The 13,699-nt window shown below is 34.4% G+C and overlaps 1 protein-coding gene across 4 annotated transcripts in view; it reads right to left on the bottom strand.

The window, feature by feature from the left end:
- Nucleotides 1-8,010: 8,010 nt before the first annotated feature.
- Nucleotides 8,011-13,699, bottom strand: part of MIOS (meiosis regulator for oocyte development) — a 45,652-nt gene continuing 39,963 nt past the window's right edge. For all 4 annotated transcript variants that reach the window (XM_014854387.3, XM_044766776.2, XM_070508960.1 and 1 more), the window contains 2 exons: nucleotides 10,985-11,114; nucleotides 8,011-10,182 (listed from right to left, as the gene is read on the bottom strand). In XM_014854387.3, the coding sequence (XP_014709873.1) occupies nucleotides 10,086-10,182; nucleotides 10,985-11,114 (227 nt within the window). In that variant the 3' untranslated portion in view covers nucleotides 8,011-10,085. The remainder of the gene's footprint in view (nucleotides 10,183-10,984; nucleotides 11,115-13,699) is intronic.

The raw sequence follows: 13,699 nt of genomic DNA, 5'->3' as shown, positions 1-13,699 counted from the left end.
AACAATTCCACCTCTACAATGTGTCTGACAGATATGATTACTCACAAGTACCCAAAGATGTATGTGCAGGACGCTCATGGCAGCATTGTTGGTAAAAACAACAAATGGAAATACCCTAAGTTTCTATCAATGGGAGATATATCCATGTAGTCACATACCATTCAGTGAAAAAAAAAAAAAGACGTATATGGGCTAACAAGGAAAACTCCACAAGATATATTTTTAGGTTAAAAAAAGCCATTTGAAGGAATATTTATATAGTGTGATCTTATGCATGCAATGATAGAGGCACAGACAGACACAGACGGATGCAGTCTACATATAGAACATTTCTGCATGTGTATACAAACTTTAAAGCAGTTTCCCCTGGGAAGCGAGAGTCAGAGCTTTGGGAGGTGGAGCAAAGTGCATGGGGATAAGGGAGCAAAGGGCTAAGAGACATTTACTTCCACTTTATGCTTTCCGTAAAGTTTTTTTTTTTTTACCATGAGCCTGAATTTTTAAAATTAAAACAGTAGCTTTAAAAAAATTAAAATTTCATATAATATACTTTGTCCTAACAAGAAACATTCATCTAGTCCAGTTCATCTATGAAACAGAAAAGCACTAGACTTCAATCAAGAGACCTGAGATCTAATCCCAGCTTTATTACACAGTGAGAGCACCTCCCTGTGATCCTGTAGCCTCCCTTCAGTTCTAACAATTTATGATTTTAAATATTGTACGAGTCACTTTCCAGATCAGTAACTCAGTTAAAAATGGCAAACAGGTGAATTTTGACTAGGTGGTAGTTGCTGCCTTGAATACTATGCTGAAAAGGGTTCTGAAGGTAAGTGATTCATAAGCAACTCGTGTCAAGGGTAAAGGCTGTGACTAAAAAGAGTTATTTGTCACTGGAGAATTATGACATATAAAGGAAGTTTGTTATTGATCTACTTGTAGAAATCTTGTTCCCCTGTGTTTTTTCATATCACTGCAAAGTGTTTCCTCTTACTATAATGATTTACTGCCCATTTTCCAAAATACAAGTCTCAGTTATCTACATTAATCAATATTGGTTAAAAATGTCCTCTCCTTCGCAGTCCTCAAGGTGGCCTTTTCTAGCTTCTAAAAATATCCACAAAACAGAAAAAGATGAAAACTCATAATACCACCATGAACAGCCTAACAACTAGAATATGGAAAGAATCTTAATCAAATACGGGGCAGAAGCAGCTGAACTGAGAAGAAGCTTTGATGGCTCCATTTCATTGTATAATCAGTCTCAGCTCTGAAGAAAACGCACATGCACTTCGACTGGGTGACCAATGTGATGTAGTTCAGGTAGTCGTCTTAATTCAGAGATTGTTTAAACAATTGGTCTCACGAAATTCAGAGGAGAGCAGAGACAGAAAACAATGAAGAAATACAGGAGGAAAGTACAACAGAGTGTCTTGCCGGAAGACAAAAGTAGATGAGGAGTTTTAAGTTCAGTAATATCGAGAACTCTCCCAGGGGAATCCCAGAAGCAGGGAGATGCTAAAATAGAAGTCATTTTCCTTGGGTATATCACTTCACCAAAACTACAATCTATTACTTTTTTGTAGGCCCACACAGACCCTCATTCTCTACCACCTGGTTTAGAAATGCAGCCACATCAGCAAGACATCGCAGTAATGATGTTCTTATCTCCTCATTCTCACATCCGCTTGCTGATACATAAGAAAGGTTTTATTTCACTGTATCTGAGTACCATTTGTTAATCTAGATCCTCCAACTTCCCTCCTTTCCGGATTAATTCTGGCCTTTCAAAAATGTCTAACTCTAGTCTTTTATTTTCTCTCTAGTTATTTGGCAACTTCATTGTTCGCCAATGCATGCAAGTTGCACAATTTCATAAACTTACATTTCATACAATGCGACAGTGACTAATGAAGAGAATAGGAAGTTTGGAAATCTTAGTGGGTTGTACTCAGAACAACTCCACTTCCATGGCTTCCATGCTTTCTTCCTCAATCTAAGGTTTTATGATGCTGCTGATCAGCAATAACAAAACCACCTTATCAGGCGCGACAGTGACTCAGAAGGGATTATTTTGTGTTATTTTTAATGCCATAACAATTATTTTATTTGAACGCTAATCAGTTACCCTAGCACCACCCTCCAGGGGCAGAATCAATTTCAGTAATGATGGTGATGGCTGCCTATAATTAATTGAAGCCTCTACCACTTGGTACAAAAGGAGAGGAAATGATAGGCAGCTCATTAATCATTTGTCCCAGAGATGAATATGTTCAGTTGCTGATAGCGGACTATAGGTGAATGCTGCCAAATGAGAAATGTTAATTGTCAGGCTTTGTGCATAATAACTGTGGAGCTATTTTTAAGCTTCTTTGAAGATTAAAGTTTTGCTCGTTTTCCCTACAGTTTCGTCACATATGGTTGGCAATTTTGTCCTATGAGAATTCATTTTCACTCTGCTCGGATGTCTCTACTTGAGAAAATGTATACTGCTCAAAGTCTAGCATAAGATATTTGGAGAGCTATTTAGAAATCTGTAGAATTCCACATATTGGGAGAGGACTCTAAAAGAATAGAGAAATAAAAGAGACAAACCAAGAGAGGTACTGAATAACTTTTTGGCCAATTTTTCCCCACAGGATATGTTTTATCAACATGGATGATACCTGTTTTTAATTTCTCAGGTCCCCAGAGGGCACATGCATACTCCATAACCCATATAACATTTTCTGAAGATAGAGATAACAGAGTTCAAAAAAAGAGACTAAAAAAATTATTTGTTCACCAGATTAGGTGAACAAAGTTACCAAAAGAGTAGTTGTCCCAAATGACCTTGAGAATCTGCCCCAGCTTACTTACCTCCAGTTTGTGTCTGATCATTCCAGTGGAAAGAATGTTCTCTGCCTGGAGAGGTATTCTCTTTTGGAAGCCAGAAGTATCTTAGCATTCACTGAGAAAGTTATACTCACTTTTCCAAAAAGAATTTAATGTATTTTGGAAATCTACGTTAAAAAATGGCAATTTATCCTAAGAGTAACAACTGACCCTCCATTCCATTTTTGAGGAATGGAAGGAAAAGATCAGATTTAAGGTGAGAAGAGACACGACTTTTGCAGAGACACTTCTCTCACATTTATCAAGTTGCTGAATATTTTTCTCATAAATTATACATCTTCATCTATTTGGGAAACATTTATATACCATAAAGATATATACCCATAGTTGTACAAATATTAAGTATGCTTGCTTAATGCATAACACAAATTTCCAAATTGATGGGGAAAATAATTTTTTGACATAACTATGTAGCACAGAAACTTTGTACCAAATTTTTACTATGAAATAATCAGTTATCAAGTCACTTGCTGCTAAAAAGGATGTTTAGTTTTACCACGTTTGACAGTGGCAACTTCTTAAACTGTAGTCAGCAAAATATGTGGCTGCAATGTGATATAAATCTGAATAAACGTGATTTTTGATATTTGCTAGTATAAACTCCAGGCTTTCTTGCATACGCAACCACACTCACACCCTCCCCCTGACACATATGTATCTATATTTACGTGGAGCTAATATTCTCTAAACAAAAAGATGTAAGACCAGGGCCAGCCCAGTGGCATACTAGTTAAGTTTGCACACTCTGCTTTAGCAGCCTGGGGTTTGCAGGTTTGGATCCTGGGCAAGGACCTATACACCACTTGTGAAGCCATGCTGTGGTGGCATCCCACATACAAAACAGAGGAAGACTAGCACAGATGTTAGCTCAGGGCCAATTTTCCTCACCAAAAAAAAGATGTAAGACCAACAATTTGCATGAATTCTTACAAAAATGCCTGTTTCAAGTTTGAGACATTAATCCCCTCAAATGCTCTTCTAGCCTACCTGTCTTTATGACTTTATATTTTAAGAGCCCAACTAATTAGATTCCTATATCTGAATTTCCAGTTATGAAATTAAGGCAACATGCTTTTCATAAATTGAACGATGAAAGACTGTATGCACTGAAATACTATTATTGCTGCTATTTCTAACATTACATAAATTATCCTTTAATCCTAAAGTTACCTTTTTAGTAATGTATTTCAAAACATTGTACTATTAATAGTATATCAGTAAGAAATTACATTTTAGAAAAATGTTATGGATAACCTCTACTTCCTCAAATTATTTCTAATTAGAAAATAATTTTTGAAAGTCCAAAATTAGAAAATTAAAGTAAATTGACTTTTTTTGCTGCAAAAAGAGACAAGGTGCTAAAATGATACCCTTTCCAACAATTATAGATATTAATCTGAATGGATATGAGTCTGCTGAAAACTATGCTTATGTCTACCTCTTACATAGACACACAGCTCCTCCAGGGCAACTGTGGCCCCATCAATCCTTTGAAATCACCACCTGTAACAGTGTCCAGCACACGTAGGCATGCAAGTGCTTGGAAGTTTGCTGAAAATATGGACATTCAGGCATGTTCTGAATTCATTGCTTAAATATAAGTAACTTGTTAAATTATTGAAAATGAGTCAAGTAAAAGTCACTCTAGATCAGATTGGACAATAATCAACTAAACTCTAAACATAGAGGACAGGTTTCCTGTCATAGGCTCAGAGCCAAAACAGAGGAGTCAGGAAATACGAGGAAGATCTAACAGAGAGAAGATTGAAATAGTCATTAATTATGTACTATCAACCCCAGGGAAATCAGAATTCTTTTATGGATCCATTTCCCAATATTCGAAATGGAGAACAAAATGCACTATCTCCAAATATGACGAGATGATTGAGACAACCACATCTTGTTATGCCTAAATATTACTGTAGAGTATGAAATCCAGAAATTGCTTTCCAAACAATTAGATCTCAATACTAATTTTCATAATACCTTGCAGCAAGTTTCTTCACCTCAAAGAAAAATTACCCATATTTGATTGTTCATTATGGTAATAACAAGGGACCAGGTCATGCATGGATAACTTTTATAAAAGCCAGTAACATGAAAGTGTGATAAGCACATTTACTTATACATTTATCATTATTGTAGAAAAATTAGAAGATACAGATAAGAAAAATGTCACTTAAAAATCTTGCTCTTGAAAGATGACCAGTTAAAATTTTTCTTCTTCAACAGTATTCCATGCAAATATACTGATATGCTATACTGCCTTTCCCTCCATTTACCAATATATCGTGAATCTTCGTTTGTCAATAAAAATACCTATACTACTTGAATAGTTTGTTAGTATTCTACTGCATATAACAATTTCTTTACTCTTTCCTATTATTGGAAGTTTAGGTTTCCAAGTTCTTATAAACAATCCTGTGATGAACCACTTCACAGAAACACAGATCTTTGTGCACTTATCCAATCAATCCCTCAGAAAATATCCCAGTATCTTATGTCAAAGGGTATAAATCTTTTTAAGGCCTTTTTTTTTTTTTTTTTTGGGCTGAGGAAGATTCAACCTTGAGCTAGCATCTGTGCTAATCTTCCTCTATTTTTTAGTATATGGGCCTCCAGCACAGCATGGCTGCTAACAGAGCAGTGAAGGTCTGTACCTGGGAACAGAACCCAGGCTGCCAAAGTGGAGCACGGTGAACTTAACCACTAGGTCACCGGGGCTGGCACAAGGCTTTTGATACATATTGCTCACCTGTCCTCAGGAACACATCTATGAAAATTCTTATTATTCTTTTTAACCTACATAGGCAGGTAAACAGTATCCTACTATCATTTTAATCAGCATTTCTTTGTTACTGATGAAACGTTTGTATATATTTATTGGACGTTTTAATTTATGTTGCCTGTACAAATCCTTGATCAATACTATCTATTGGTTGTGCCTTTTCTTTATGGATTTGAGAATGCTCTTTGAGAATTAAGGCTGTTAAATTTGTCATGCATGTTGTAGTTTACCAGTTTGCTTGCCTTTTAACTGTTATGGTCCTTTTGCCACAGCAAACTTCAAGGCCTTGGAAAAGAAGCAAGGGCATGTCTCCTTCCACTTTCCTCTTCTGCATTGTTATGTGCAGAATCAGTGGTAATAACAGGATCCTTGTCTTATTCCTGTCTATAATGGGAAGGATTCTAGTATTTCTCCACTAGGCATGATGCCAGCTGTTTGAGATAGACAGGAGGAAAAAACAGAGGAAAAACATCTCCTTTGTCTTCTAAAAACTAAATCCTAAAAACAAATTAGGAATCAATTTTTGAATTTTATCAAATGCCTTTTACATCCAAAAAGCTACTGACATGGTTTTTCTCTTTTGACGTATTAATACGAAATATAATAAACCCTTCTTTGTCAATAGTGGATTATGCTTTTATACACAGCCCATAAAGTAGTACATAGAAGTATAAGAGAGTAATTAAAAGCGCAGATTGGGACGTCAGACTACTGGAGTCTAAATCTCGGCTCTGCTATTTACGAGCTGTGTAACCCAGGACAAATAACCTAACATCCCTACACCTTAACTGCCTCACGTATAGAGTGGGAACCGTAATAGTACACTCGCCTCATAGGGCTACTCTGAGGACTAAAGGGGATAATGTGCACAATACTTGGCACATAATAAGCACCAACAGTAACTCTTATTCTGATTAGTATACTGTGGGATTTGATATTCATTTTACTTATGAATTTATCACATATATTCCTAAGTGAAATTAGTTCTTTGTTCTGGCAATCTACGTTAATTTGATATCTGGGTTACTTTAGCTTTTAAAGACATTTGAGAAGCTTTCCTTCTGTCTCGATACTCTGGAAAAATTAATATTTTTGTAAAGTGCTGCTTTTTATAATCAGCAAAATAACCTACAAGATTTGGGGGCAAGAGGGAAAACAGGCCAATGATGTCACAGAAGTAGCCCCACAGCCACGTGGGTCACAAGCACTTCATATGAGGACGCTGAATTAACACCTAACACGTCGTCTCTCCTCTGACGTATCCAAGCAGATGTTAGACCCGTACAACTAATTAGTGCCCACTTGTTTTAATTATGGTTGTCCCAAGGGGGAACAAATCTCACAGTGTACTTCCTTTTTTATTACCACTACTGCCCCAACATTTTAACTTAAATGAACATCAACTCTAATAGAAAGGCAGAGAAGGAAGGCTTTCACCGAGATAATGCTGGATGCTTTCTCCAAAGAAGACCAGGATTTAAGAGTTGACTACAGATATGAAAACCTCAAGTTTTCAAGAATTACTGGTTAACTGTCCAGATTCACCAAACTTTCATCCCTGGGTTCACTCCTATATCACATTAAACTCCAAGGTGGTCATTTGGAGGGTTCCTTCATACAGCAAAAAGTAATAATCTAAATATAGGATAAACAAAAGTAGCTAAGTCCTACATCAAAAGAAATGCCATAATTTATCCAGATTTGGGAAAACAAGTTCTTGGGAAATTTTCACTCCTGAGACAAATGTAGATCTTTCGTTTAAATCATACCATATTCAATTTCAAAGTACTAACTCATGAGTAACTAGTAAAGATTAGGGTTATAGTGCCTGTTAATCAATACCTTTATAGGACACTTACTCTGTGACAATGAAATGGCACTTCTTGTTTCTTTCATCACCTAACACCCCCAATCACCCTATGAGGCATGTATTTCTGTACCTTTAACATAGGAGGAAAGGTCAAGTCACTTGGCCCAGATACTGGGGCTAGGATTATAATTTAAATTTCAAAGCCCATACTTTTAATATTTGCAGTCAAATGAGTGACTGAAATTAAATCCAGCCATGCAATTAAATGCAGAACTATATTGATTCTAACTTTAATACAGTACTTACCATGTGTAGCATTAACAACGGAAAGCTACTTTTTAAATATACCATTTTAAATAATAATAACGATTCTGGAAAGCATATTAAACTGAAAAATAGAGCCTAAAAAAATGTTACTTCTAAGATTAAGTATCAAATTTTCCATCAAAGTAAGTACAAATACTACTTTATTGGATTATTTGTAGATGAGTAATAGATAATCTCTAGATTAGACATGTTGACTTCAACTCAGATTTATTCAACTTTTGAAAAGTAATAAAAACACTTTTATTAAACACTTCTATTGAATGTGTTTAGGTAAAATATCTTGAGTTTAGAAACCCAAACATCAGCGACCTAGTAACAAAAACAGAAAAATAATTTGAATCTATTTTCATGGTCCACATATAGTGAAATGTAAAACAAACATAACAGACATCATATATGAATATTTGGGCTTCACAGAAAATATTAGGAGATTGACACATAGGCATAAACAAATAATCTTAAAAATTTCACCCTATATGATTACAAACAAGATTATTTAAATAACAGACTTTATGTTTGTCTTATTATATTTCCAAAAATCATAAATATTTTAGATATAACCCTATTCTAAATATAAATTCAGTAATTTTATCTTACTTTAGCTCTGGAGAAATGAAAATGTATATGATAGTCTGACATTACTTAAAGCTGACTTTTCATATTTAGGACATAGTAAATTTGAAAGGAACACTTCAAGCAATTTTAAAGGTAAAGGTAATGTTTTAGTAAAATGAAATCAGGAAGATTTACTTAAAAGAAGACTGGAAAAAGTCCCCTTAATAAAATCTTTGTAAAAAATTACTAACCATTCTCAATTCTTTCATTTCAAAAGCAGATTGTCACCTAGATGAGGGTTTAGAGCCAATATGTAATACAGTAGATATGCAATGTTTTCCTAGAAAAGGGTCTTCTGTATCAGATCTCAAAGTAAAAAGAAACTTAACTTACTTTTGTTCAATATTTAGGTCACACCTCAAACTAATCTAATAGACCTTAATTTCATCAGGTAAAAGTGCTAACATGAAAGCTCCTAAAATTCTTTAGTTTAAGATATTTCTTTCTCTAAAATCTATAAAATAATTGTTTTAGGCTTCCTTTTATTTTATCTAGGAATACAACTTCAACTACAAAATTCAGGTCAGTCCTCTGAATATGTCAGATGATAGAGAAGCATGCTACAAATCCTTGGTATTTCTCTTCCAACTATCCAGGTGTGAAAAAGGAAAAAATAAAATTTTAAAATGAAGCCACTAAATTGGCCTGAGTATACTTACTTTTAGAAACTGACATTTAAAGTAAAATTGTCTCCAAAGTGACCCTTTTTTCCCCAGCATCTCCCAGTTTACCTTAGGAAAAAAAAAGGTATTCCAAAACAGGACAGAATTTGACAGCAAGACATACTGACACAGATTATGCTGAATGGTGATCACATATAATCTTGCATAGACTTTGTGTTCAGTAAAATGCTCTGAGATGATGAGCATAAGATGATGAATTCACAGGGAGAGAAATCTTTGAAGACAAATCAGGACATTGGAAAGCAAAAGACTGGAACTGAAAATTTTATAGCATGTTTCCCTGAAATGGTACATATTTTTTGCTTCAGGAGAGAAAAAGTGTAAGATACATTCTCAATTTTGGCTTTTCTTAGGAAGACAATAATGGTCTGTGCCAAAAGATTTCTTATCTTAAAATGAAAGTGTATGAGAGAAAGACTTCTTAAAAAATATATATTAACCATACCTTGATAAAAGTTATTTTCCAGTGTGGGGTATGGGCTATCCAATTCTAAAAGTAAAAATCTACAATTTCATCTGAAAGGAATCTAAGCATGAGTGAGCTTAAACTGTCATCTGAATCACTGAATTGGTCATTTTATTCTATTTTCAAGTGTACAGATTTTACTGAAAGATATCCAATTTCAGCCTGGAAGACACAGGTTCAAAGTTTGTTCTTGATTATTCCAGAAACTCTGCTTGCACAATGTTCATAATTTCAACAAAACCCTCTAGTTCTTACAAAATGAACTTTTTCAACCTACTGAACAGAATTCATGTCCACACTCTGATGTTCATTTCAGCAGCATTTGTCTCTGTTGAAGCACACGGAAATCACTCAAACATCAAACTGCTGATTTTATAGAATGATTTATTTTCCCACTACAGGAAAGTCATGAGTGACTTGTTCTGAGGTATGTTTTCGAGCTATGAAGGACATCTATTAGAAAGCTCCACACTTGAAGGTTTCTCTTTCGGTGATAACATTTTATGGCTGGACAGTCTCTGCAGGTACCAGATTCCCTGTTGTATCCAACTGCATACATTTACACGTGCATGCAGAAACAGGACACTCTGCATGGTCCCTAAAAAAATAGGTCAAGTAACAGTTAAACATCTAGATTATACATATAGATACATTTATTTATCTATATACTTATCAATACCTATAATGCAATTTTTCAAAATGGCATTTGGAAAAATACAGGAATTAAAACCCAAAGATAAAAAGTACTAAGAGCATTAAATTAGAAATGATTGCAAAGCTGAATTGGAGAGAAAGTTACTGAAAAAATGAATGAATAGCTTTATGTTCTAAATAAATATATAATGTGATATCTCATTTACAGTTACAAAGGTGACAGGGATGTGCTCAGATTTTAAATTAAAGCCAATGTGACAAACTGGGTGTAAAAATTATAGTAATGAGGACAGGGCCACTGGCACTCTTCAAAGTAAAAGTTAAATATGTCTTGAGAGTCTCCATTGCATGAGGTGTTCACTTACTACCTAAGTAGCTTACTTAGAAGATAGCTGATGTAATGGTTTGATATGTACTCTATCATTTAATTCAATCATATATTATACATGATAGGACATTCAGTCAGCTGTAAAAAACAAACATATGCTTTCCTCAAATAAATAAAATACAGTTAAAGAATGCTATCATTTAACCCATACATAATATTTAAACTATTTCTTATAAATTAATTTTATACTTTAAGATTACATAGGATATCTAACGACAGAAATGTTGACACCACTTTTGTTAACTCAAGTGACAGTAAAAAAGAAATTCATCCTTTGGCTGTATAAACCTGAACTATTTAAAAGGCTGTTTTATCTCCTCTAACTCCAAGCCTGTTAAAGAAGGAATGTGCTGATTACCTGAACCAACTAAGCATATGTCCAGCATGCCCACCGTGCCTGCAATTGTGACACCACGTAAACCAGTTGTTAAACTGAGCTAATTTTTTGTCCTTGCTCAAGTCTACTTTTTCATCTGATTTGGATCCTCCTATGGGTTAAAAAAAATTGTCTTCGTTAACTATATCACAATATTTTATTCACAGTTTCTTAAATGGTCTTTCTAAAACTATGTCCAAATACAGATCACATATCATATTGAAATAGCAATTTTAATGCTAGGATCCAGTTTCTATTAAAACAATACTATATAAAAGGAGTTTATTTAACACTTTTAATCGCCAATAAAAATAGAAAAATATAAATTATTGAACTTACTAAGAAGGAATCTGAATTAACAACTTTAGAAAAACAATCAGTAGTTTAAAATCCTCCCACAAAGAAAATACCAAGCCCAGTTTACAGAGGAGTTCTACCAAACATTGAAGGAGCAAGTAATTTCCATCTATACAAACTCTTCCAAAGACTAGGGAAGAAAAAAGGGAAATTCCCCAATGCACTCATGACACTGGTGTAATTCTGCTAACAAACCACACAAAGATAATATGAGAAAGGAAGATTACAGGCCAATCTCCCTCCTGAATAGACATAAAAATCTTAAGTAAAACATTAGCAAACAGTATGATTTAGCAATTCTAGCTCTAGGTAAATACACTAGAGAAATTTTTACACGTTCTAAAAGGAGACACATACAGGAATGTTCATAGCAGCACTGCTTATAATAGTAAAAATCTGGAAATAACCAAAGTGTCCACCAATAGTAGAGTGGGAGAACTGTTATAGTAATGAATGAAATATTCAACAATGAAAAATAAACTACAGCTACATTCATCAGCAGAACTGAAACTACAAAAATAAGCCAAACTTCAATGTTGAGCAAAAAAGGCAAGTAAAGGATGTATCCTGTATGATTCATTTATATAGAATTTAAAACACATACAAAACTAATGTGATAAAATTATATAGACAAGCAAGAGACTGAAAGAGATGGCACTCAGCAGGGAGAAATGATCAAAGGCAAAGGCACTGGTATAGACAATGTTATCTTAAGAATGGTAGGGAACTCATTGATGTTTATCACAGAACATGATATATGCATTCCTATCTGTGTTATAGTTCACAAAAAAACTGAAGAAAAATGTTATCACACATGCACGTCTATACATATATATCTTCAAACACACATTTACCTAACTTTTAGTGCTCAAAAAATGCTCATTTTAAACTATCAATCTAAATGACAGAGAATTCAAAATAGTTGTCATAAAGAAACTCAATGAGTTACAAGAAAACTCAGAAAGATAGTTCAATGAACTCAGGAATAAAATTAATGAGCAGAAGGAATACTTCACCAGAGAGACTAAAGCCCTTAAAAAAAAAACCATACCGAAATTCTGGATATGAAGAACATAATTAATGAGATAAAAAATAATCTAGAAACCATAAAAAATAGAGCTGACCTTACGGAGGAGAGAATAAGTCACCTAGAAGATAGAAACCTAGAAATGCTTCAAGTGCAGAAGGAGAGAGAACTATGATTTTTAAAAAAATGAAGAAATTCTTCAAGAAATATTCAACTCAGTTAGCAAAAGCAATACAATGATAAAAGATATTTCTGGAGGGAGAAGAGAAGGAGCAAGGAACAGAGAGCTTGATCAAAGAAATAATAGCTGAGAAATTCCCAAACCTGGGAAAGGAACCAGACTTACAACATGAAGCCAATAGAACTCCTAATTATATCAAGGCAAAAACACCTTCTTTAAGGCATATATTAAAACTGGCAAAAGTCAATGACAAAGAAAAATATTAATAGCAGCAAGGCAGAAGAAAATACCCTACAAAGGAACCCTTATTAGTCTTTCAGTGGATTTCTCACCAGAAATCTTATGGGCTAGCAGAGAATGGAATAATATATTCAAAATACTGAAAGGCAAAAACTTTCAGCCAAGAATACTCTAGCCAGCAAAACTACCCTTCAGATATGACGGAGAAATAAAAGCCTTCCCAGATGAAGAAAAGCTGAGGGAGTTCATTGTCACTACACCTGCCTTACAGGAAATGATAAAGGAAGCTCTCCTACCTGAAACAAAAAGGCAAAGGTTTACAAAACTTTGAGAAAGGAGATAGTAGGCAAAACCAGAAAACTGCAGCTATCAGAAAAGGTTAGCAAACAATTATGACATAATGGTAAAGGGAGGAAAGCATGAAAAATACCTATAAACACTTCAATTTAGTCATAAGCTCACAACACAAAAAAGAATTTGTGACAACAATAACTCAGAAGGGGAAGAGGATAGGGATAGAACTTGCTTAGGCTAATGCAGATAGAAGGCTATGAAAAAATGGACTATCTCATGTATGAGATTTTTTTATATAAATCTCATGGTAACCACTAAACAAAAATAATTAGAGCAGAGCCACAAATCATAAATGAAGAGAACACCAGCACAGAAAACCACAAAACTGAAATGGCAATCAGCAATACTAGGGAAAAGAAACAATGGAAATACAGAACACCCAGAAAATGAACAATAAAATGGTAGCATTAAGCCTTCATACATCAAAAATCATTCTAAATGTAAATGGACTGAATTCTCCAATCAAAAGACACAGAATGGCTGGATGGATTAAAAAACAAGACCCAACAATATGCTGCCTCCAGGAAACACATCTCAG

Source organism: Equus asinus, chromosome 1, assembly GCF_041296235.1.
Source record: "Equus asinus isolate D_3611 breed Donkey chromosome 1, EquAss-T2T_v2, whole genome shotgun sequence".
Lineage (NCBI taxonomy): Eukaryota > Metazoa > Chordata > Mammalia > Perissodactyla > Equidae > Equus > Equus asinus.
Note: the sequence above shows the minus strand (reverse complement) of the source record. Positions and strands in the feature narration are given on the sequence as shown.